At 33.8% G+C, this 26,660-nt stretch overlaps 2 protein-coding genes across 4 annotated transcripts; one reads left to right on the forward strand and one right to left on the reverse strand.

Moving 5' to 3' along the window:
* Nucleotides 1–5,563: 5,563 nt before the first annotated feature.
* Nucleotides 5,564–14,140, reverse strand: LOC142614266 (exosome complex exonuclease RRP46 homolog). 2 transcript variants are annotated; one of them, XM_075786848.1, is made up of 9 exons: nt 14,021–14,140; nt 13,743–13,881; nt 13,472–13,585; nt 12,746–12,846; nt 9,094–9,114; nt 8,079–8,151; nt 7,935–8,002; nt 7,391–7,523; nt 5,564–6,129 (listed from the first exon to the last, which is right to left on the reverse strand). In XM_075786848.1, the coding sequence occupies exons 2-9, from the start codon at nt 13,846–13,848 to the stop codon at nt 6,014–6,016; spliced, it is 732 nt and encodes a 243-aa protein (XP_075642963.1). In that variant the 5' UTR covers nt 13,849–13,881; nt 14,021–14,140; the 3' UTR covers nt 5,564–6,013. The 2 variants fall into 2 exon arrangements, with proteins under 2 accessions (XP_075642963.1, XP_075642964.1); XM_075786849.1 differs by having other exon boundaries at nt 13,743–13,905; nt 14,021–14,110.
* A 9,610-nt stretch (nt 14,141–23,750) lies between these two features.
* Nucleotides 23,751–26,541, forward strand: LOC142612741 (transcription initiation factor TFIID subunit 13-like). 2 transcript variants are annotated; one of them, XM_075784890.1, is made up of 6 exons: nt 23,751–23,889; nt 24,357–24,459; nt 24,548–24,585; nt 25,448–25,507; nt 25,597–25,671; nt 26,211–26,541. In XM_075784890.1, exons 2-6 carry the CDS (start codon nt 24,357–24,359, stop codon nt 26,337–26,339), a joined length of 405 nt encoding a protein of 134 aa, XP_075641005.1. In that variant the 5' UTR covers nt 23,751–23,889; the 3' UTR covers nt 26,340–26,541. The 2 variants fall into 2 exon arrangements, with proteins under 2 accessions (XP_075641005.1, XP_075641006.1); XM_075784891.1 differs by lacking the exon at nt 23,751–23,889 and adding an exon at nt 23,999–24,130.
* Nucleotides 26,542–26,660: the final 119 nt, after the last annotated feature.

Raw genomic sequence — 26,660 nt, forward strand, 5'->3', positions numbered from 1 at the left:
ATAGTGACGTTTTTAAGGACCTATAGCGGCGTTTTGTAACTTGACCTCCATGAAGTCGAGTTATAGGTAAAAAAAAATAAATAAAAAAAAAAACTTGCATGTAACTCGATTTCATGGAGGTCGAATTACAAAACGCCGCTATAGGTCCTTAAAACATCACTATAGGCTCCTTAAAACGTCGCTATAGGGCTCTAGAATTTTTTTTTTTTTTTTTTAACTCGATTTTGAGAAAATCGAGTTTCAAAAGAGGGGCATTTTCTTAATTAGTTTGGTAAATGGGACATTTGCCCTTCTTTTTTTTTTGTACGAAATGGGCATTTGCCCATTTTCGCCTTTTTTTTTATGCAGATTTGCTTGTTCAACGAGAGGGAAAAAAAATCCCCCTTTTAACAAAGATTACAAGGAAAAAAAAATCTTACTCACTTTTTTTTTTTTGTTGAGAAACACACACACACACACATATATATATAGGGGGAAGAGGGATGAAATAAGGGAATATACTCACACGCCAACACCAAAATCTTACTCACTTATACAAGGATAAAACCAAGAATTTCTGAGGATAAGAAGACCGTACTATAATATCAAAACATGCTAAATCTATGTATGTACATATTTGTATTGTACAATGTACACACATGCATTGGTGTGTATATGTACATATTTGATGATGCACAAAAATCATCAATGAGCTGATTGTCCATGAGCACTCCAATGGGATGCCCGAGAAACAAGAAAACCAAGAACCAACAGAGAGCACCAGTGGGATGCTGGCCAAAAACCCTCTAAAAATTAAGTCAATGAAAGAATAATTACCATGAACTCAATAGTGTAAGAGCTAGGGATTTTCTAGTTACCTTGAATAGGAGGGGGTCTGGTACATATAGTAGTGTAGAGCTTGATCAAGTTCCCTTGAATGAACGGTCTTTCCTTATGAGGAAGATCTTGGAGTTAAGGCTCCGAGATCTTGGGGCTCCTTTAACCATATAAAAAATATATGAGCGCATAGTAGGGTCTTTGGGCGTGGTGTGCAAGTTATTTTTATGTAGAGATTCATGAGTGAAGAACAAGCAAAAACTAGTGGGACCCACCATGCTCAACCATCAGCATAATCATTCATTCGACTGTATGGTCATATGTCCATCGGCATGGTTGCTCTGTCCGCTAGTATGTGAGTGAACATTACACAAGGGTTTCGTGGGGCCAAATGTGTTCCTCCATTGGCACATATAACGTGTATTTGAATACCACTTATTTTGTTGAAAACTGAAAACACTGTAGCAAAATAATTTTTAAATGTGTGAATAGTATCGTGTGACCCATTTTTAATGAAAGTTTGTATGAAAAAAGAAGTTTGTGGGTCTCGTGAACAATGCACGGAACCCACAGAACGCGCTTAAAATAAAAAAAGAAAAATGCAGACGTAAACGTCTACCTTTTTATCTGTATCCAAACCTAGGTGTAGTCCTTCGTTGGACGGTCTTTACGCATGAGCCAACTGTCAATTTAACTAGGTGATGCTTGACAGATCGCTTAGGAGGCATATGGTTGCTGGCTGAAGAACTATAAGCAAAGTTTGTTCATCCCAACGGATGTGGACGAAAATTCCCTTAACAATATTTGTTCATGATATATGTTTGTGTTTGCATGGAAGAATAAATGACAAATTTCTTTCTTTCTTTCTTTTTTTGATAAATTACTAAACTAAAACTACTATTGGAAAGGTTCTTAATTTAATCTTCTTTTTGAACTTTCAAATATTAAAATTTGTAATTAAGCTTAGTGAAAAATCTTCATACAATATTGAAACTTGGAAGACCTAACTTTTATTTTTTTAAATTTAATATCGATTGAAAATTTCTGTTGTTTTGCATATACATTATATACTTATTTTATTAGAAAGCTTTTGTTTCCTAAAAAATTCTGATCTAGCTCATGAATATTTACATTTTGCGATCTCTCAAACTAGATCTTCAAAGCATAAAAAGTTATTTTGAATAATATTTACATAAGGCCTTAATGACTTTTTAAAAATTTTAGAGTCAACCTCCAACTTGTTCTATCCATTCCCTTAATTCTACAAAGTCCACACCTACTATGGATCAAACTTTAGATTTCCACCTCTATGATCACTAGACAATAAAATCGGTAACAATAAGAAAGTAAAAATGAAATTTATATTTTCAATCTTAAGGGTTCAATATATTTGATTTTTTTTTTTTTTTGAAAGAGTTTCAACTTATGGCGTCCGCTTCTGATGATAGCTCTGTATCATTAAATCAAGACACCAATCAATTTTTGGTGTAAGCGGGGATTAAACCCCAGATTTCTTATACAACCATCAAAGACTTTACCAGCTAACTGGAACCCACAATATATTTGACTTTTAAGTTTTAACTTAAACATAAGGATGACCTACAATATTAATTAGGAAAAAATTTTTAAAGAAAAATATTTTTTTCAAATTATAACAGGAATATTTTAACTTTTATTTGCAACTTATAAAGATTTATGTATCAAATTTTCTGAGAGTGTGACCACCTAAACCTAAGTTAGGTGTAACCATAGTTAGTTATATATACGCATATCATAAACCGCAAATTGGCAAATAATACTAAAACTCTCATAAGCATTTTAAGATTGGTGTCATAATTTTATTATTACTGGCTTGTATACTTGTATATGCATGGACACATTTTTAATAGTAACTAGCCTCATTACTCGTGCTTCGTGCGTGAGATGAGGCTTTTTTCTTTTTTTTAGTGGTAGTAGCAAAAAAAAAATCTATATTTTTTATTATATATATAATTTTTATTTTGAGAATTTAATTTATAAGTGGATAAATAAATTTGAAAATCAATAAAAAAGTGACCTTATTTTTTAGGCAATATTTTAGTGGAAGTTAGGGTTGTATTTTTACCGAATAATCCTTTAGTTTTGTCTCTACTTAAACATAAGAATATAAGGGTATTTTAGAATTTAAAAAAAATCAAGATTGTCCTTTAGTTTTATATATATATATATATATTTAGATATATATATATATATATATATATATATATATATATTCTTGTTTTTGAATAAACATGGGGTGTTTAACTTATTTTTCTATTTTAAAAAAAAAACAATAAACATATAGTTACTTTGAAGAAGTGAGTTAGTGGAAGAGTGTTCCTATTTTGTAGGTAATATTTTAGTGTAAGTTAGACATGTATTTTTATCAAACTATTCTTTAGTTTTGTCTCTACTTAAACCTAGGGGTGTAGGGGTATTTTAGAACCAAAAAAATCCGGTCCAAACAGAGAAAGCTCATTAAATAGTAGTATAGATAATCAATATGTACTGATCAATTATTGTCTTGAAAAAAGAGTTACACCAAAGACTTGCAAATAATATAATTAGGCTAAATATTTTCTTATACTCATTTTACATACAACGTACAATGTACAATGTTCTACACAGTATTCACAATTATATACATTAATGTATATATTTTTAAAAACACAAAGGCTGCATTTGTTTCAACGGTAAATGAAATCAGAAAAATATTTTCCACCATGCTTGTTGTTTGGGATGCTCAGAAAATTATGTTGAATGTAAAATTAGAGGGTTTCAGGTGGAAAATAATTTACACTTTCAATTTACCTTCAAATAGAATTTTTCAGACTGAAAACAGAAAAGGAGAGAGAGAGAGAGCAACGGTAGTCATACTAGAAAAGAGAGAGAGAGAGAGAGAGAGAGAGAGAGAGAGAGAGCTAGAGGGAGATCGCCGAATCCGGTCAGATCATGTCGATGAAGCCTAGATTGTTGTCCTCAACCCAAAGCCCCGCAGTCGAGCTTGCGCCGGCGAGATCGAGCCGCGAGATCGCACCGTCGAGCTCGCACCAGTGAGATCGCGCCGTCAAGCTCGCGCTAGCGAGATCGAGTCGCGAGATCACGCGGTCGAGCTCGCGCCGGTGAGATCGAGCCGCAAGATCGCGCCATAGAACTCACGCCGTGAGATCGTCCCGCCGTGAGATCGCATCGCTGAAGCCTGCCGCCGCTGGACTGGTCTCGTCGCCCATGACCCACCGACCACCGATCTCTCTCTTTCTCAATCTACCTCTCCCTTTCCCTCGATTTGCGATGACTCTCTCTTCCTCCTCCCTCTCTCAGTTTGACTAAATGATTTACTTGCTCAGAATGGTGTTGTTTTTATTTTTGTTTGTTTAAAAGTTGATGGATTGCAATTTTCTATTATAAAATTTGTTTGAAAGCTGAGAAAATGACTGAGAAAATGTGAAAAACTAGTAGAAATTTTCATTTTCAGAATATTACCAAACACTTGAAATTATTTTCTAATATAATTTTTAAAATAGAACCAAATATTAGAAAATATTTTCCTTTCCTGAAAATATTTTCACTTGAAAAATATTTTACACTGAAATAAAAGCACCCAAAAAGTCATGTTCACATTTAAAACAATAAAAGTATTCACAATTACATACATTAATGTTTGTGTGTGTGTGTGTATATATATATATATATATATATATATATATATATATATTTTTTAAACACAAAAAGTCATGTTCACATTTAAAACAATAAAAGTGGATGTGAAATAATGATTTGTGAGAATAATTATCCTTATAATTAAAAGATTATAATTATTTTGAATGAAAATTTTAACATTTAGTTACAATTAGGTTCTTGCATAAAATAAATAACTATAATATATGAAATGTTTCAAATCTAAATTTAATAATACCAATGTCAATTGTGAATTACCTAAATATCCTTACATCGAACATGCGAATGATCCATTTTGCTCCATTTTAGGAAAAAGGAATGTAGTTTGTAATTTTGTAGAACTACATATGTAGATATATTTCCTATACTAGTTTTTTTTCGCTCTCGTGATACGATGACTTTTTTTAATTTTTACCATTTCTTTATAGTTAAAATTTTGTTATTACGAAAAACCTAATAAAAAAAGACCTAGCTTTTCTAGAACATAATATTTTTAAGTAACAGATTTTTTCATTGAATTTTTCGCTTTAGTTGATGGTAAGTTAATTTTTTTTAAAGGAACTTAGATTAGTTTCAAATTATCAAAGAACAGGGCATATAATTAAATTTAAAGTTAACTAGCTTAATCTTTGGTTGCTTTCAATATAGTTATTTAGTACAGCTAATGGATTAATTGGGTTTAGCATCCATCAATCTCTATAGCCAATGGATATTTAACCAGAGCCAACATAATTGTAGTCAATGGATATATCACCCAGAGCCAATATAATTTGGATTGAGTAAGGTACGGAATAAGACAGATTGGCTGTTCCAAAATAAAGGTATCATTGCTCGTGAGATTCTTTCAGTTCCAGACACAACTATTGGTAGGCAGAACCTGTTTTTGGTCGCATTGAAAGATTGGAAGGCCATGCGAATATTCCTGTTTCAATATATATATATTCATGCATAATAACACGGAGTCCCTTTTAGAATTGATGTTTCATAGGCATTTCTATCAAGCAACAAGTCAAACACAAGTGAGAGTAAGAGAAAAAGGGGAACATGGATATGGCAAACAACCTGGGCCAGATTAATTCTTCACATAAAGTATTTTACTACAACATGTAATGGCGTTATAGTACTAGCCCAAAGGTATATTTTCTTCAGGCCAGCAGCCCAAATTTAGCAATGGTAAGCTTAAAAAATGGCACCAGTATCACTCCATCACATATCTAGATTAGGGTTTAGGTTAGGGTTTTCTTAGTTTCAATGCTAACCAATGGGATTGTACTACTTCCCATAAAGGTTGTACAAAACTCCCACTTTTACCGAGTCTAGGAGAGTCTATCGGTAGGAAACTTATAGCACAACTCCCCCCACCCCCCACCCCTTTTTCTTTTTTTTTGGAGAGGGTGATTCCCAAGCTCGAATCCACATGTCACTTTGGGTGAATGGTGTTTGCTATCACACAAGGCCTGACCTCTATAAAAGTAAAAGCTACTTACAATAACAATCAAAATCAACCAGCTTTACTTAAGTCACTGGCAATTTGTGGTTGCAAGTTCCTTCTAAGCACAGTAGACATCTTAGCAGTAGCAGCACGCCCTCGTTCAAGACAGTTAAGATAATCATCCACTGGAACAGTTTTTAAACAAGAACCAAATTAGATCAAGAATCAGAACTCCAGAACCCATATAGAGACACATTTAAACTAATGAGACAGACAAAAACATTCTCCAACCCAGTCAAAGTTTCCACTTGCATGTCATATAGAAGACCTAATATGAAGAGCAGTTGCTAACTTTTTTTATCTTTTGATAAGAGCAGTTGCTAACCAGAGAGACTGTTGATAATTCAGGTGAGCTACGTTGCACTTCACTCTCACAAATATGCCAACCTTTATTCAGCTAGGAGGATAATAATACACAAATTTGATCCTGGATTAGAAGTGTCAATACTAATAATAGTAAAGCCAATTTTCCAATGGACTTGCCTTCCCAGGAAGACCATTTATATGGTCAACTAGAGAACAGCTCTTTTACAATTACTAGATGCCCGTGGGATGCAAGGGTTATATGTAAATAAAATGAAATTAAATTTATTTTAAATTACTTGTAACTTTTTACTTTTGCTAATAAAATTTTAGTTGAAGTAAAAATTACTTGAGAGTTTTAGTATTAGAATTTTATGTAAACTATTGGCAAGAGAGTTTAATCTACGGTAAACTATATTAATAATTAATGAGTGTAGACACTTGTCACAAAACAAATATAACCCACTTGACACAACCCACTAGAAACAACCACAGCTTATAGGACCCAACTTTTATTATATAGTATATTTCTTTCTGTCATATCTATAATAGCAGGTTGGCTACACCTACAACCAAAAAGGAAACCAAGTTTTTCTGGATTTAATGCCTATTGCCCTATTGCTGACAGAAACCATGAGAAGCTGTTAGGTATTCAGAATGGAGCATTCCATCCAAGAAATTAAATTAATCGATTGATCAGGATGGGAAACTGCACCTGTCAGTCAATTGGAACAAATGCCCACTTAACCTCGAAACATTAATTATTGAAACTTAATTAAGGAGCCATTAAAAACTAAGGGTCAAGAAACAACAAGCTTACGAAATATTGAATACAGATGATTTTTTTTTTTTTTTTTGATAATGTAGGGAACCTTTCTAATAAAGAACCCTTTGGACTCCATCTAGCTAATAAAACCTACGGGCAACTAACCCCACCTGCCAGAATCATTTGCCAAGTAATCCAGGGGCATTCAACCTAACAAGCTATGCAGATTATGCTCATGCCCAGAAGCTGAATACATATGATGAATGACAAACAAACGTTCGAGATTAAGAGATGAAACAATTAAAGTGCGATAATACCTGACATTGCACCCTGGGTACCAGATGTTATAACCCCATGTTCCATTGGTTCACCTTGTACCTTTAATGATCCCTCTGGGCAAACTGAGAGAATCGAGTTTGGAAAGACCAAATATGCATATGCTTTCATACTCTGCAAAAATTTCAGACAATGTTAAGCTTAAGACAGCTTAAGTATAAACCAAAGCAACCCGACATTTACGTCCTCAAAATATCTACCCTTTAAGCCTTAGAGCATTAAAAAAAAAAAGTTACATTTCTTTTTGAATAGGTACATTTCTTATCACAATGGAAAACTACAACAGTGCAATTATATTACATATGACTACACTCACGAGGTAATGAGTTTTCTCCTTTTCAGGTTAAGAAATTTGAAACACTTTGGAGTCTTATCCAGACTGTAACATGAGGTTTATCAGAGTAACATGTACAATATTTTTTTTTTTTTTAATTTTTAAAAAGTGTATTTAAGTATGTCATTTCACTTAATATCATGCACAACCATAAGAAATACTAAAATGTAAAAGAAGAAAAGTACAGTGACCTGCTCTTCTAGCTTGGTGGGGTCCAGTATGATGTATCCACTATCTGCCAAACAACAACAGATTGCAACTGCAAAGAAAAGTTTGAAACAGTCAGTCCTCACCATCAAACAGAAATATGGAAGTTAACCATTACTCTTAATTACCAGCAAGATGCTTCAGTGGAATTCCAGCATCTACAAGAGCAGCACATGCTGCATTGATGGCACATGGGAGAAGCTATACAACAAATTTAGTAAAGGAGTGTTTCGTCACATTGATGTATAAAATAAGAATACAAAGAATAAGATGAGGGAGAGAAGCTGGCAAATTTTCCAAGGCATTGGTCAATATTCTTCTTTTCCTTTTCCTTTTCCTTTTCCTTTCATAAGTGCCTAGAACAGGATAATTGATGTCTCAAGGTAAAAAAAGGTTAATTCCTTTTGTACCTCCACAGCACTAAAATGGCACGAGTCAACCCTTTGAAAAGTGTCAATGCAATTGCATTTGTGTACTTGTTATGAAAGACACCAGTTATTACCAAAAACAAATAAACATAGATAAACTCTTCCAGGGAATTTTATAAAAAAATATATATGTAATACAAAACAAAGGTCAAACAATTGCATTCCATGTGGAAAAAAAAAATAAAAAATTGAAAGAATACTTGTTAAATTTCAAATAGTTGGGGGTGGGGGAATAAATCCTTGGATGTCTCCATTGGAAACACCAAGAAATGCCAATTGAGCTACAAGACTCTTCCCATAATTGAAGGAATCAAATCCAAGGGACATCCAAACACATCCTCACTAATGAATTCCTAATTATGAATTATTAAAAACTAAGAGCACAAATTTTAAAACGTTATAAGAGCAGCTCTATCAACCCAGATGAAATGTCTTCAATGTAGGACAAAAACTAAAATAAAAGGTTAAAAGCAAAAATAAAATAGCCCCTTGATGTAAATCTTATGAGGATTTTAAAGCATAAAAACCAACATTCGTAGAGCACAAGTTTGGCAAAGGTCAGCAAAGAATTGCATGGTGGGTCTTAAACCCATGACCTCAACCTCCACCTTGCTCTTACAAGGGAAGGAGATGCTATCTGAGCTAGGACTCATTAGCAGCCCACCAGAACTGCTATGACTCTATTACATCAAAGACATATAACCGTGAAGGATACAGCCCCATCATCATTGATAACCTGCAACAGAAACATGAAAAAAATCAAGAGATGCAAGAACCTATTTATTATATAAAAACTTTTTTTCGATAGGTAATAAGAGTATTATTAAACAAACTGAAAAACAGAAGAAAACAAATACAAGGTGTTCATGATGGTGAACACAAGGAAATGCAACAAACAAACAAACAGCAACAAACAGCCAGAAAAAACTTAAAGTGCAATACTAAGAGAAGAAATAAACTCCAAGATAGTGGAACAATCCTAGAAGCCCCAACACATAGACCAATCAAATAAAATCTTTTGGCATAGAGCTTGTAATTGAACCAAGGATTTCTCAGTATCCTCAAAAGAGCGCCAATTTTTTTCCGTCCAAACAATCCACATCAAACAGCCAGGAACCATATTCCAAATATCTGAATTAAATTTTCCCAGCCAATAGCTCCAACAATACACCAAGCTTTCCATAGAGTCTGGCATGACCCATTGGATCCCAAAGATCTTAAACATATGAACCCACAGTGAGTAAGCTACAGGACAATTGATGAGGAGATGATCCACAATTTCCTCATTACGATGGCACATACAACACCAATTCACCAAAATGCGTCCCCTAAGCATAAGATTATCCAACGTAAGGATCTGCCCATGAACCGCTGTCCACACAAAAAATGCCACCCTCTTAGGGATCTTAGCTTTCCAAACACCATTCCACGGAAAATTGGAGGCAGCTGCACCCCTAATGTTATTGTAATAGGACCGGGTATCAAACCTGCCATTCCCGTTAAGACACCAGAATGAAGTGTCACTCCCACCACCCCTAGGAATCTGAGATTGAATGAACTTAAGGAACAAGAAGGCAGCCTCTAATTCCCTTGCATGAAAATCCCTATGAAATCTCAAGTTCCAAATTCTATCATTTCCACCCTCTTGATAGCATAATACATCAGAAATGCAAGCTTCCTTGTCATTAGAACACACATACAACTGAGGATAGAGCATTTTAAGTGAGTTATCTCCAACCCACTTGTCATGCCAAAAAAGAATACGAGTGTCTTTACCCACCACTAAGGCCACATGTTTGGAGAAACTCTCCCAACCATCATGAATACCACGCCACAGACCACATCCGTGAGCCCTTCTACATATTTTAGTAGTCCATCCCCCTTGACCCTCTCCATTTTTTTTTTTGATAGGTAGCCCTCTCCATATTTAGTTGCAATAACCCTCCTCCAAAGATGAGTGCCTTCTCTTCCAAACCTCCATAACCATTTCCCTAACAAGGCTTTATTAAAATGCACTAACTTCTTTATCCCCAAACCACCCATTTCTAATAGTAAACACACATTCTCCCAAGCCACCAAAAGATATTTAAAACACTCCTCGGAAGATCCCCATAAAAAATTTCTCTGAATATGCTCCAATCTATCAGCCACAGCTATAGGGATGACAAATAAGGATAGATAGTACGTAGGAAGGCTAGAAAGAGTACTCTTCAACAGGGTCAGTCTACCCCCCTTTGATAAATAAAGAAACTTCCAATATAGGATTCCACATAGATGCTTTTTGTATGGGGTGCCCAACAGCATTCCCAAGTATTTCATAGGCAAACTACCCACCCTATATCGAAGTATGGTAGCCAAAGCATCTATATTTCCAACCTCCCCAACCAGAACAATCTCACTCTTCCCTGCATTAACTTTCAAACCAGTAAATGCTTTGTAGCATGTCAAAGCCAGCCTAATGAACAACAACTGATCTCTAGAAGCATCACAAAACAATATGGTATCATCTACAAACAACAAGTGTGAAATGCGTACCCCTATAGAGTTAGTTGGCCCCACATGAAAACCACGAAGCAAACCACAATCCTCAATTTTCTTCAAAATCCTACTTAGTACTTCCATAATTAAAAGGAAAAGAAGAGGGGACAACGGATCACCTTGTCTCAATCCACGAGAGCTTCCAAAAAAGCCTACCGGAGACCCATTCACAATAATAGAGAAGCGAACAGTAGTTATACAAGCCTTTATCCACCCCCTCCATTTCACCCCAAAACCCATTCTATCCAACAAATAGAACAAAGCATCCCAATTCACATGGTCATAGGCTTTTTCAATGTCCAATTTACAAACCACCCCGGTAACATGACTCTTCAATCTGCTATCTAGGCTGTCATTAGCAATAAGCACTGAATCCAAGATTTGTCTCCCACCAACAAAAGCATTTTGAGACTCAGAGATAAGATTATCTAGCACAACCCTCAATCTACTTTTAATAGCTTTAGTGTGCGTTTGGATGATGATGAAAAATTAAAATTATTTCACCATGTAGCTTATTTTTGCTAATATTTATGGCTCCGCTATACTATTTCAACCAACTTTTACTTTTATCTATAGTACTTTCAACAATAATTTTTCAGTTTCAGAAAAATAAGTGATATCCAAACACACCCTTAAAATAATATGCATCAACATCTAAGGCAAATGAAGAATTATGTGCCCTCTCAGTTATGAGCTACAAAAGACAATTTAAGAGATAAATATGCTTGCCAATGCCATGCTGTCAAAGGTGAAAAGTAACCTCAAGGTGCCAAGTCCTTATATCACTTAAGGAGAGCAGCACTAATAATGCGCCAGGCACTCACCTCAAGAGTCTGGGACTTATGCAAGGCACTCACCTTTAGCACTTGGGACATTATGCAAGGCCTCACCGTGACACTCGACTTCAGTGCCTGGGACATTATGCAAAAGGCCCTCACCTAAGAGCTGTTTAGGGGTATTCATGGCAACTATGCAAAACAATTGGGAATATATTTGGTGGCTTGGATGTTATGCTACTGGTTGGAGCCTTTAAGTGTGGGTATTTTGGGGTGGTGGCACAGTATTTTGGGTTCTAACTCTATTGGGTGTGATAGAGGTTAGGTGTGAAGCAGTCACAGTGGGACTGGGAAGGAGGAAGGAGAGGATACCATCTAAGATTTTGCAAGGAATATAGGATTCAAGAGGTGAAGGCAATGCTACTATCAAGAGTATTGACAAAGGTAATACTCATGGTTGACCCTTTGTTTTGGTGTTTCATTGGGGTGTTGACAATTGGATTTGAGAGATTTTGGATCAAGTTCTGCCTTGGTTGGTGTGGTTAAGTGGGAGAGTTCTGTTGGGACTTGGGATGCTTTATAAATCTCGCTGAAGATGTTGGTGGGCATAGATGTGTTGTGGGTCTCAACCATGGTGGGCAGCAAAATAAGAAAAGAAAATATGAGGAAGAAAATAAAAGACAGAATTTAAAAATAAAAAATACCAGTGCCACTTCAGTTAAGAATTCCACAACAACAATCTAGTCAGCGTGCCATTAATCACATATGCAAATTATTGACAGAAGTGATGGAGGGCCTAAATTATCACATTTTAAATATCAGAGGAACCAAAATCAAATTTACCCCAATTTTCAAGCACCAAATCCTAAAACTAGAATTTACCCTAAAATATATATGAAATAAACAAATATAGAATGTACAAGATGACAGAATCAATCTCACCTATTTAAACTAGAGTCTGTAAGTTGCATGACTAATAGGGGAAAAGCTAAAGCAACATAACATCAAAAAGATAAAGACAGAAAAATTGTCCACTTGAACCAAAACTATTACCTGAACTATAACTGATGTTGTGGTATTTGGATTGATATTCAAAATGCAAATGCTTTGCAAGGTCCTCTTCACTATCATCTCGTACTCCCTTTCCGATTTTCCTGAACCACGGAGAAATTTTTTACATGTTTAAACGGCATGATTCATGAGTCAAATAAGCCACAGTTATAGTTTATATAAAACCCATAATCCACTCAAAAGACGACACATTCCTATCTTACTAAGTGAAAAGCCCAAAGCTACAGTTAGATGCCATTCACGGTGAAGAAGCATATCAACTGTGAAAGTTTTTTGGTTTCATGTAGATTAACTAGCTTCAAGCAAGATTATTTAGCACCAACAAAATGCTAAACTAAATTCCTGTATTAATTTTCCAAATACATATATCCCATATCCTGTCAAATATACATGTTGAGAAAACAAACCACTAATGATTTCATGGGATCTGTTAAAATGGCACATTTTGAAACTTTGAATATAAGATTCTATGAGGAACCCAAGTAAGAATCTATACAAGTATCTTCATCCATTGCAATAGAAAAAAATTCTGGATACAAATTCTTTCAAAATTGCACTCTACTGTCATCCCCGCCCGACCACAAAAACTAATGTTGTTCACAAATATATCCCAACTCGCCCTTACTAACCCCATTGCAATAGTAGGCATATTATACTGCAATAGGTAAACATAGACCATAGGGCAATTAAAACAGATACAGAACTCACCAATCTGCCCTGACTTAGGCTTCCAAATAACTTCAATGCAAGCCTTCTCAGGGTTTTCATTCTTCTTCGTTCCAGCTTTTGGTCCATACACTGCAACAAGAACTTTGGTATCCCCTAAAAACAAAAAACCAAAAAATACCCACCAATCCAAAGTGGCAAACTAAGATAAGCAAAAAAATAGAGAACTGGAATGAGAAGATAATTCAAAAATTTACACACTATTGACAAATGCCCAGAAAAAGAAAAAAAGTTTAAGGGGGAAAATTTTTACCTTGAGTCCAACTGGCAGAGCCATGAGCACGGTTGAGGATATTGCGGGAGCAAGCAAGGGGTCTCAACTGGTTTGCTTTACGGCCATCTAATCTATCTATTTCCATTGTCTAATCTTCCACAGCTAAAACCAACAGTTTCTTCAACAGAACAAAAATATATATCTATATGATCAAAATTTTACAAGAAAGAAAAAAAAAAGTACATAGTCACCAAATACACAATGCAAAACTAAGAGAGGGCTCATGGTGACAGAGAGAGTGCAGGTAATGTTCTTACAGTGAAAGCCCAGAGAGAGAGTGTTGTCTTCTTCCCGCCGCTAGGTTGTGGAGATGTTACCGTGTGTGTGTGTGTGTGTGTGTGTGTGTGACTTGTGCGGGTCTGAGGGAGCTTGAATTCGATGGCTATGGTTGGGCTCGGGTATTTAAATCTTTAAGCCAGCCCGTGGGGAATTGGGTTGGGTTGGGTCGGGTAAGACTGCTAGCTATGGAATTCGGTTTTGTTGACCCTAAAAGCCCAGCCCAAGTCACAATATCTGAAAATTAATTTCAGAATTTGCATGTACTGGTTACCCTCGGCCTACGCAATTTTGTATAATGTATTTTCAAGGTGCATAACTTTTCAAATTATTTATATAATTTTTTAAACTTAACTTACATTCCAAGTCCATAGTTTTTTTTGTTAATTTATTTATTAAGTTTTTAAATTAAAAAACTAAAACTAAAATATCTCTTGAAATTGGCCGATCAACTCTACTGAAGGTGGCCACCAATCCAAACTTTGGGGGAAAAATCCAAATTTTGAAATTTCAAAATGTAAAATCTAAACAATTCCAAACTTTAGAGGTGAAATTTTCAATTTACCATTTCTTCTTTATATTAACATTTGTTATTATCTGTGGGTTCCAGTTAGCTCAATTTAAAATCTCTGATGGTTGAATAAGAGATTTGGAGTTCAATCCTCGCCTGCACCAAAAAATGACTAGTGTCTTGATTTGATAATAAAAAGTTATCATCAGGAGCAGGCGTCATAGATTGAAATTGTCTCGAAAACATTTGTTATTATCTCTTTAGAAACGAACTTTTTGTTTCATCTCACATTAAACAATGTGGCTTCCATGGTTGGATTAATTTACAGGTAATAGAGAAATAAGCTTTTGCAATGCTGTGTTTGTTTCAAGGTGGAGAGCAAAGCACTTATTCTTCAGTATAAGTTGACAAAGTTTGGCAACAAACACTCCGCTGAATATTTTTTTTTTATATATGAATTTTGACAAATCTACTATTGGATTACGTTTTATTCTTAATTCTTCCTTACTTGTAAAATTTTTAGATGATTAAAGATCAAAGTCTTAATATAAAAAAAAAAATTATATCATCAAATGTTTAAATCTCAAATTTTTGTAGTCTAAAATTATGTTTAAAAAATAAGTTTATGATTTGAATAGTAAATAATATTATCAATTCAGCTACAATGTCTTTGGCGATTTGACATATATATTAAGAACATAAAGAACATTTAGATTTTCAAAATATGTAATCATATTAATTTTTTTAGTAGGAGTTGTAGTCATAAACTACAACCAAGATTGTAACTAAAATTATTTCAAATAATAGGAGAAATTGTTTTTCCCTGATTTATTTTATTCAACAAAAAATCAAAATTGAAGTAAAATTAATGGACTGAATTTAATCTATATATATACACACCATTAATGTCAGGAGTCCTAGTTGTTACAGGAGTACGTGTCACTATTGTATGGATGTTTCAAGGCAAAGTACTTTCCACGATGTAGCTTCCTAGAAGCAAAAACCAAGGCCGGCCCAGCCCAAGATAGTTTGTGGCCTAAGGTGAAATTTTTAAATGACCCTTTTTATATTTACATATCACTTAAATAATATTTAGTTGACTTTTTATATTATAATTTTTTTATTTCAAATCTATTATTAATTTTTACATATTAATATGACTAAGTTACTTAGAGTGAGCTAGTGATACTTGCCATATAGGTTTTACAAACTAGCGTGTTACCAATAAAAAAAAAAAAGTTATTCGAACATTTATTTAGTATATTGTTTAAGTGGCACCAATCATATTCTTGTCACATCAATTTGTAATTATATTGTAGTAAAATTTGCATTAGTTTTAGCATTTTTCATTCACTCGATAGTGTTTATGTTGTATTTCTATTAATTCATAATTTTTTTTATAAAATGCTATAGTTATTAAAAATTTTATTGTAAAAAGCTTACAAAGTAATGTGGCAATGAAGTAGCACTTTAACAAAATAATAAATGAGTGTTGAATTATTTTTTGTGATTGGAGACATCAATTTATAAGATCTATGTAATAAAACTTTTAATATAGTAACATGAATCTAATATTTTAGGCCTAGTTCTTAAGAGTGCTAAAACAATTGTACACCATAACTCACATTTTTCTAATAAAAAATATATATAAATATGTACTTTACTGCCCCCATATTTGAGGGCCTTTCAATGTTAAGGGGCCTTAGGTCATGGCCTAGGCATAGGGCCGACCTTGCCTAGAAGCTTCTAATGTTCCCAATAGCTCCTATGTTTGGAAAAGTCTACTTACAACCCAATCAATTCTGAAAAAGGGATGTTATTGGAGGGTAGGGGATGGCTCCTCCATTCGGGTAATTCAGGATAGGTGGATCCCGAATCTCCTAACAAACAAGGTTCTACATTAGCCACTAGATAAGGAATGGGAGTGGCGAGTTTCTGATTTAATTTACTAGACTGTGCATGAATGGGACCGGAGGATAATTGAAGCAAAATTCCATATGGAGGATGCTAAAGCCATACTTCACAAAATTTCAATACTGCTAGAATGGGAGTGACATGTACCAGATACTATCTTGTGGCTCCCTAATAAAATTAGGGTGTACTCTATAAAATCAAATTACAATACTGATAGAATGCTCTCAATGGAGGTTAATAGCTTAGAAGAAAGTTTAAGGTCATAGTATAGGTGTATGATCTGGCCAAAGCTGTGGAAACTCCATACACCTAATAAAATTAAGGTGTTTGGATGGAGGGTATTCCAGGATATTCTGCCAACAAGAGAAAATCTGGTTCATCGAAGAATTATTAAGAATGGTACCTATGAATTATGTAAACAAGCATCTGAGTCAATGCTTCATGATTTGTGGGAATGTGAGGTGACTCAAGATGTTTGAGCTAAAAGTTACGTACGCTTGCAGAAAGAGTGTAAGCAGCCAAGCTGATATACTCTAGTTAGTTGAAGACCTGACGGATAAGCTGACTGTTGAAGACCTTGAACTATTCCTAGTTCAATGTTGGATAATTTGGAACAAAAGAAACTCAGTTTCTCATGATGGCACCTTACATGACCCAACTCAGCTGAATAAACATGCTATGAACTTTTTGGAGGAGTATAAGGGTGCATAGGATTAATTAGCTATCCCAACTATTCTTGGGTCAATGTAGACATGGATTCCACTAGGGATGGCAATTACTACCTAAACCACAGGCAACCGGCCCAACCTAACCCTAATGGATCGGGTTTTATCCGGCCCAATAAAGAATAGGATCAAGTATGAGTTTAAAAAAAATCCAAAGCAAATCTGGGTCGGGTCCAGGTTTTATCAAAACTCGGACCCAACCCAGTTACATTTAAAATTACTAAAAACCCCTTATATATAGTTATAAACCCTAACCTCACATCTCATTTCAGCTCACACAATCACACTCACAACACAGCCACAACCATCTCACTCACTCTCAATCTCACATAGTCTCTCACTCACTCTCAATCTTATTGCCAACCCAAGCTCTCATCACCGATCCAAGCATTCACCACCAATCCAAGCTCTCACTGCCGATCTGGTCTCTACTTCTTTTCATTTTTTTTTTAATATCGTATTTAGTCTGAGTCTCTAAGATGTTTGTTTCAATTTTTTTTGTTTGGTGTTTTCTACTTAAACTATGGACTTCAACCATTTTGTGCTACTTCTAGTTATTGTAGTTTAAAGACTTGAAATTCTAAGACTTTGTGGCATCACTATAATATATTGTGGTCTAACCTCTCAATTTCTTAGTAAAAGTGGGTGACATGTTTGATATTGTTTTCTTTACAGTGTGAAATTTATTAATGAGTTCTGTTGCCTGGTAAAGCCTTTTCATGCATGACATGATTTACAACTATAAGAGCTGTGAGAAATTCTACATAATTCTATAGGGTGCTTGAATTCAATTTAGTGTGCAATGTTTTTTTAGCTCAGTTATTTACAAGAAAGGGAAACTATGTGGTGCTAAATTTTGGGTGTATAGTTTGGTTTGTCAATATATGTTAAAGCCTTGTTATTTTAGCTATAAAAAAGTGAGTGGGAGATTTCATTTTTGATGAGTGAATAATTGAGTGTAGTTTAATGGGGAAAAAAAAAATTCTATGGGAAAATGTTTTTCAAAGAAAGTGTAATTGTTTAATGGAAGAAATTGTGTTTATTTTTTTTGTGTTTGTTGTGAATGCAGTGCCTAAAACGAAGATGGGGGACAAAAAAAAAAAAAGTTTTCCCTCACCAAGCGACTCTCCCTTGAGAATCAGACGTTGTCCCTTACCAGCTATGCGGTCTCCTTCGCCATTTTCATGATCACCCTCGCCATTGTCGCCTTCTGGTAGCTCACCCTTAGGATCACTATTACCTTTATGCCCATTAAACATCGAGTAAGTGTTTGAATTTGTAGTTAATCATGTTTAATTATGATTGGGTTGATAGAATTTGTGAATCGGTGTAATTATGAATTTGTGCCCATTAATCAATGAGTATGTGCAATTATGAATTTGTGAATATTTGTTTAATTGATAGAATTTCTAACTCCCAAACTTCTGAACCAATTGGGAGTCTGAAATCCTCGATGGTGGACTTAGTGGGAGAAGACTTAGAGGTAAAGGAACAAGAAGGGACAAAGAAAGAGGGAGAGCAAGAGGCTACAAATGAGGATGTGAATACAAGTAGAAAAAGAAAGCCTATCTTAGATATTTAGGAGAATTTTGCAAGGAAGAAAGTTGATGGGAAATTTAAAACCCAATGCCACCATTGTGGCAAGCTTTACTTGGGTGAGTCTAGCCAAGGTACAACCCATTTGCGTAATCATTTAGCAAGATGTCCATGGTTGAAGTTTAAAGATATAAGGGATATGTGACAATGAATGTTAATTAAACAACATAATAAGGTGGATGGAACGACGAGTTTAATTGCTTACCAATTTGATCAAGTCAAAGTGAAGAATTCTTGCTCGCATGGTCATCCTACATGAATACCCACTTTCAATGGTTGACCACATTGAGTTTAGAGAATTTGTGGATTCTTTTCAACCTTTGTTTAAGCTTATCTCAAGAAACACTTTGAAGAGTTACATTCTTAAAATTTATGATAATGAGAGGGAAAAAGTTTTAAAGATGACAAAAAAGAATGGAAGTAGAATGACAATTACAACTGATATGTAGACTTCGAGTAACAAAAAGATGGGGTTCATGATCATTATCGCTCACTTTATCAATCACACTTGGACGTTGCAAAATTGGGTTTTAAGGTATTTTTTTTTTATCTATGAATATTAAATTCTTTTAAACCATATGAATTGAGTTTATGATATTGGGTTAAATTGAATGTTAAAAACTTTATGTTTAGAATGTTTATTGAGTTATGTTAAATTAAATGTTTAGACTTAAATTGAATGTTTATTGAGTTATGTTATAATTATTCATATTATTTTTCTATGTTTGTTTATGTTTATTCTCCACACATGAAAGATGTCATTGTTGAAGTCCTTGTTGATTGTTTTTTAGAGTAAAACATTGATAAGAAGTTGTCCACAATAATTGTTGATAATTGTAGCACTAATGATGTCATGATAAGACTTCTCTTGAATAAACTTGATACTAGTTTTCTTACGTTGAGTGGGTCTATGTTGCATATGAGGTGTGCTACAAATATTTTGAATTTAATTTTTCAAGATGGGTTGTCTCTTATTGGTGATGGTATTGAAATGATTCGTGATAATGTGATTTATTGGACTGGATCACCAAAAAGGAGGCAAAAATTTGATGAAAATGCACCTCAATTGCGTTTTCAATGCACCAAATAGTTGGTCTTAGATTGTAAGACACGTTGGATTTCAACTTACTTAATTATTTCTACTGCATTTATTTATTCTTATACTTGTTTGCCACATGACTATGATTGAAAGGTAGCCAAAGATATTTGTGGGATGTTGAGGTTGTTTATAGTGTGACTAAGTTTTTCCCTGGTCGTAAGTACACCACAACTAATATGTATTTTACTTTGGTGTGTGAGTTAAAAATAGCATTGAATGAATGTAGTTCGTCTTCAAATGAGATGATAAGTAGGATGACAGAAAGCATGTTTACTAAATTTAATTCTTATTGGGCTAATGTTAATGTTGTTATGGCTGTTGCTGCTATCTTGGATCCAATATATAAGATGAAATTATTGTAATTTTATTATCCTAACATTTATGGTGATAATTTTGATTTGGAGATTGAAGATATTAAGAATTTTTGTTATGATTTGCTTGATGAGTATGGAGATGTAGATGAGTCCCCTATAGATAATGAAGAAAGTTCTCATATGCCTGCAAGTACTTCAAATTATGTGTCACAAATGAAATGTAGGTTGAGTGAGGCAATGCCATCTTTTGATTTGTTTGTGAACAATAGTTCAAGTAGTTCAAAGAAACATGAGAATGATAGAATGGAATTTGATCATTTCATTGATGAGGGAGTGTTGAAGAGGAGTGAAGACTTTGATATTTTGGCATGGTGGAAAAATAATGGTCTCAAGTATCCTACTTTACAAAGGATTACAAGAGATATTTTAGTCATTCATGTCACAATTATTGCTTCAAAATTTGCCTTTAGTATTAGTGGGAGACTGTTAAGTTCACACTGTAATAGGCTTCATCCCAAGACTACAGAGGTAATGATGTGTACTCAGAATTGATTATGGAGTGAAATCAAAGGTTAGCAATTGACCAATTTGTATTTATAAAATGAAATCAAAGTTGTATTTTTATATTTGCTAGTTATAATTTGATAAAGTTTATTCCATTTTTAAAATTCATTGTTGTTGTAGGTTCTTCAACTATGTTTGGAGATTGTACACTTCAATCAATTCTTGATGATGGGGAGTCTAATAAAGAGGATGGAAGTTGTGTCACAACTGTGGAGGACTAGACTTTTGTATTAATTTAGTAGCCTTTTTAATTTCTTAGACTTGTTGAATTAATTTGTTGGTTTGTAATTATTCTAAACTTGTGGGATTTATTTTGTAGCTTTTTAATTTCTTGGACTTTTTGGACTTGTGATACTTATTTCTTGGACTTGTTGTATTTATTTTATTTTTATGTTTAGCATGATTTTAGCTATGATTTATTGATTTATGATCAAATTGTTATCTTAGCTAGGTGATTTATTGATTTATAATCTTAGTTATGATTTATAGATTTATAATTAACAGGTGATTTATTGATTTATGATTAATAGCCTATGATTTGGACTGATTACATTTAGGCCACGTTATATGGGCTTGAATTTGCACGTCATAGGGCTTGAATCTAGGCAAAAATGAATTTGGGCTTCAATTCAAAATTTTTTTTTCTTCGGTTGGGCCCTGATTTGGGCTGCGGATTGGGCCCAAATTCGGTAGGGCTAAATGGGGCCCATGAGGCTCGATAGGGCAAGTTTAAGCCAAACATAAAAAAAACCTGTTTATTAAACGGGTTGGGTCTAGGTATGAAAAAACCCGGCCTGAACCTGGCCTGTTGCCATTCCTGAATTCCACCATTGGGTTTGGTCTACAAACTCAATTTTGATGCTGCTGTATTGGCCAACATTAATGCTTCAGGTTTTGGTGTGGTTGTTTGTATTGACAAGGGAGAAGTCATGGCAGCATTGTCAATGAAAGGACCCCCAGTGCTGGACAATGAAGAAGTTGAGGTGCTAGCGTGTTGGAAAGTTATGAAGTTTGTGTTGGATGCAGGGTTCTTGGAGCTAGTATTGGAAAGGGATAATATCAACGTAATGAAGTCCATTTCATCTCCAAGGGCTAATAGGTCTCGACTGGGTGATGTATACAAGGATGTGCAATGCATTGCAGCAGATTTTGGGGGTTTATCAATAAGCTTTGTTAAACAAAGTGCTAACTCTGTCGCCCAATAGTCAATTAGATAATCAACTTGTGTGGTTGGAAGAATCTCCACCAGTAGCCTTAGAGGCTTTGTATTTTGACTCTTGTTGTTTTAATGAATGAATGATGTCTGGTTCATTTTCAAAAAAAAAAAAAAAATTCTATATTTGGTTTTCAACATTTTGTATACTAAAATACCCTTACACAAATTCTTAAATTCTCTAAAATACCTCTATCTTTTAGTTAAATAATTTTAAATTAAAAAATACAAACTGTTTGAAAAAGTAATTTATTGTTCATAAATTTTTGGTTTTTTCCTTTATCTTCTCTATCTGAATTACCACTGTATAAGGTAAACCAATTACAAAATGCAACATTAAAATTTAGGGACAAATTCTAGATTAATATGTCATTAAATTAATTAAATCAAATGATGACAAGTGTCATCCAAATTGATATTATATTGACATATTGAAATTTGCCAAATGTCATTTGGCTCCTAAGATAAAGATAAATTTCATTCAAAGTTTATAGATAATTATCTTTATTAAAATAAATTAAATAAAATAAAAATAAATTTTATATTCAAAATTGATGGATATTTATCTTTATTAAAATAAATAAATAAATAAAATAGAGATAATTATTTATCTTTATCGATAATTAATTTTATCAAAATTTGATCTTTATCAAAATAAATAAATAGAGATAATTATCTCTAAAAAAAATTTGAGTCAATTAAGAGTCTACTACATATCTTCAAGTATATCAATTCAAAGTGGAGCTTATCCTCTGAAACTACCTATAATTAGAGGATATCCCATCTAATTTTCAACACCAAGTTTTCAAGAAGCCCAAGTTCTTGAGAAATTCTGTCTCAAGAAGAATTTTTGAAGAACATTCGAAAGACTTGAAGAACAACAAATGAGACGAGAGATTTGTTGTAAGTCTGTTCGATCTAACAAGTCCACAAAAAAGATAGAATCAGATGAGCACTTTTTGTCCACAACCATCAAGACCAACCACAAAGAAGATAGAATCAGATGAGCACTTTTTGTAAAAGAATTGAAACAGAGATTGTACTTACTACTTGATTAATACAAAAATATATTTGTGACACATTTTTCAATTTTTTTGATTTTTAAACTTACAAACATATATTTGTGACACATTTTTCAATTTGTTTTGATTTTCAAACTTTGTGAAAAAATTTGTGTTTACAACCATTGTTTATTTTAAATTTAATTTTTCAAATAACTTAAAAAAAATTTACATTTTTTTTTCTTTATCTTCTACTTTTTATTCTAAATTCAACCTTTCAAACTTTAAGCCCCAGTACATTTAACTTTTTTTAAAATCACTTAGAGAAATATTCTAAAAATTAAGAAACTATGGGGTGTTTGGTTTGTGTTTTTAAATAATTTTCAGTTTTTAAACAACATTATACTTATTTTCACACACTTTTTCAACCATACGTATTTTCACAAATTTTTTCAAACAACAATTTTCAGTTTTTTAACATATGTACCAAACAGGCCCTATATCTTTACATTAGTTTTAAACATTATGGGAGTGTTTAGCACAATAGTTTTAACATATTTCTACACATTTTAAATAACATTACACATTTTCATACATATCTTCACCCATACGTATATATTTTTTTGACAAACACTCACATGTATATAAAAAATACTCCAATAACATCACTTAAATTACTTTCCCAAACACAACCAATAACACTTTAAAAAAAAAATCATGTCAAATTCGTGTCACGAAGCTAGTTTTTTAGATAAAGTTCTTTCTCAAAAAATAATTTTAGATAAAGTTAAAAGGTAACACTTGTAATTTAGCCTAAATTATTTTCCCCCGATTTCTCTCTCATTAGTAATTTCGCTCTCAAGCTGACTGCGGACACAGCTTTTTACTTCCCTTCTCTGCCGTCCTCACAAAGGTAATTTCTCTTCATCTCCACCACTGATTTTTTTTTTTTAAGAGTAAATTAGGAAATAGACTTTCCTACCCAGCAACTAAAATTCATTTTAAGTTTTTTGTTTTTTAATTTTCGATTCTGTTCTGGGTTGTGTGTGTGTTTGTTTGAGGTAGGAACTAAGGTAGTTTGAGAACTGGGAAGACTTGTTTGGAAGCTAAGAAAATAGAGGAAAAAAAAATAAGTTTTCAATTTTCTTGATTTGGTAAGTTATTGTTTTCAGAAAGAAAAAAAAAATGAAAAACTTAAAAAGCCAACTAAGTACTATGTTACACAGTATCAGCTTGATTTTCCCTGAATGAAACTTTGCTTGATAATTGGTGATTTAAAAGCATATGAAATTTCATGTCAATCACTTAAAATAAATAATTAATAAAATAAAATTATTGTGCTTAATTGCAGATTATAATGATATTTGATTGTTGTGACAGATGAACACTAATTCTGCAGCACCCTCCTCAAAATCGAGGGCTGGGTCGTCGCAGTCCTCAGAAACTTCATTTAAGCGCAAACGTGGAGTATTTCAGAAAGAGTGTGAGTATTTAAAATGGGTTTGCTTTGTTGGGTTTATTGCACAGTTTTATTTTATGACCTTATTGTTATTCTTTTTTGGGTTTTACAGTGCAGCATATGATGTATGGTTTTGGAGATGATCCTAATGTAAGTTGTGCTGTTTAATTGTATATGTTTTGTGCTTTCGGACTATAACAACACTGGTAATCTGGCTGTTGCTGCAATTTTTTGAATGTGATGTGGGTGGAATTAATCTGGCTGTTGCTGCGATTCGTCTCCTTGAGAAAAAGAACTTGATTTACACTAGCTCAAATTATGATCAGTTTATCCATTTGTGTAAACCCAGTACTTTTCAAAACTTCTAATAAATTACCCCACAGAAGCATCTCGGAGGTTGATTTTAATTGCTACGGTTACATTTTTCACTAAGGTATTGACATGGTTAGAGTTGGCCTTTTGATTTTGGGAAGCAGACTCCCAAGACAAATGGCAAGAATCATGATAATATTAATACCATAGTTGAAATATATAAGGGAAGATAAAGAAACTGGCTTTTACATTTTTTGGAGGTTTACACGTGATTGAAAGTAAAATCCGCATGATTCACCACATTTTGTACCTGTAGCAAAGCTTTTAGCAGTGTCTTGTGCATTATTGGGTCCACAATGAGCTAAAACCACTAGATGAGACCTACGCGAACTCATATGCATTAGGCTTTCTATGCAATTGCATCCACCTCATTCCTGCACTACTTGATTATTGAAGGTGTTCTGCTATTATTATCGATGCCTCATTGAAAAAAAAGGTTCCCTACCTTTTCCTGTCTTAGTCTTAGGTGCCAACCTCTTCTTGTTTTTACTAACTGCAATAAATAAAATAAACAAAAAGTCTTATGTATTATGTGCAATATTATTGACATGAAATTCTTTGATTACAAAGAATGAAAAGTGTGATTATTTATAGTATTCAATTTATACGTGGTTTTGTATATTTTTTATTGCAATATCAGCCGCTTCCAGAAAGTGTGGCACTTGTGGAGGACATTGTTGTGGAGTATATCACAGATTTGGTAAGTACTTCTTTTGGTACTCCCTATTTACTCTTAAGTATGATGACACTCATGGTAGGTTTATGTCAACATCTTTAACGTTTTTGCAGGTGCATAAAGCCCAAGATATTGGATCAAAGAGGGGAAAGATATCAGTTGAAGATTTCCTGTATCTGATACGCAAGGTTCCTTAAGTAGTTACCATTTTCACCAAAAAACTTCATTTCTCTGACCTAGAAGCTACTTTAAAAAAATATAAGTCACTGACCTCGAAGTTCTTTATGGCTTCCTTTATTTTCAAGGCATACTATCTTGCAAGCTCACTTTACTATCATGTTTGTAGTACAACACACTTTTCACATTGTGTGCCTCAGCTAATAGCACCCATACACTTTAAAATCTTATTATCTTTTGTGTTTAGAAAGAACCTACACGACAACACTTTTACTCTCCTTTTTCCATTTTAGTACAATTTAAGGAGAAAAGCTTTAGTTAACTTCATCCTCTACCCCATTTATCTCTTTTCTTTAGCTTTAAATTAAAATGGCATTTGGTGAAAATTCTCAACGATATCCGACTTTGTTTTCTGATTTTTTTTTTTTTTTTTTGCCTTTTCTTTATAGATGCGGGATATGCACTGCTGCAACATTTTCTTGCTCTATATTTGTTTTTTATCGGTTAGTAAATAGTAAACAAATGCCAATGTTACACTTTGATCATGCAGGATTTGCCAAAACTTAACCGCTGTACAGAGTTGCTGTCTATGAATGAGGAGCTGAAACAAGCAAGAAAGGTTTTTGAGTCAGATGAAGAGAAGCTGAGGAAGGTTTTTGAGGCAGATGAAGAAAACTAGTGTAGATACTGGATAGAGTAGCATGCCAGTGTTTCAATCAGCTAACATTTGTTGTTACTTTTGTATTGAGGCATATATATGTATATTTTGGGATAGCACTGATGCATGCTTTTTTTTTTCCTTGCCACAACTGATGCATACCTGTTGTAACTTGGGGGTGGTGTAAATAAGAAACTGCTGTTATGACCCTTACGATATCTAATGCATTTAGGCTAAGCAGATACCATTGAACAATTGTCATGTTTTCAACTGCACTGTGTAATGAAGACAATTTTTGACAGGATTTGTTGTTTCCTTGTCACTATACTCCATTACACCGAC

This window comes from Castanea sativa, chromosome 10, assembly GCF_040712315.1.
Source record: "Castanea sativa cultivar Marrone di Chiusa Pesio chromosome 10, ASM4071231v1".
Taxonomy (NCBI): domain Eukaryota; kingdom Viridiplantae; phylum Streptophyta; class Magnoliopsida; order Fagales; family Fagaceae; genus Castanea; species Castanea sativa.

Bases quoted from the DNA above. Each gene is read 5' to 3' on its own strand.
- LOC142614266 (XM_075786848.1), bottom strand. From the start codon at position 13,848: ATGGAAATAGATAGATTAGATGGCCGTAAAGCAAACCAGTTGAGACCC. The intron at 13,586-13,742 runs GTAAAAATTTTC...TTTTGTTTTTAG, and splicing joins CTCTGCCAGTTGGACTCAAG to GGGATACCAAAGTTCTTGTT. The intron at 7,524-7,934 runs GTCACTGTACTT...AAATTTTTGCAG, and splicing joins CCACCAAGCTAGAAGAGCAG to AGTATGAAAGCATATGCATA.
- LOC142612741 (XM_075784890.1), top strand. From the start codon at position 24,357: ATGAACACTAATTCTGCAGCACCCTCCTCAAAATCGAGGGCTGGGTCG. The intron at 24,586-25,447 runs GTAAGTTGTGCT...TTGCAATATCAG, and splicing joins GTTTTGGAGATGATCCTAAT to CCGCTTCCAGAAAGTGTGGC. The intron at 25,672-26,210 runs GTTCCTTAAGTA...TTGATCATGCAG, and splicing joins TCCTGTATCTGATACGCAAG to GATTTGCCAAAACTTAACCG.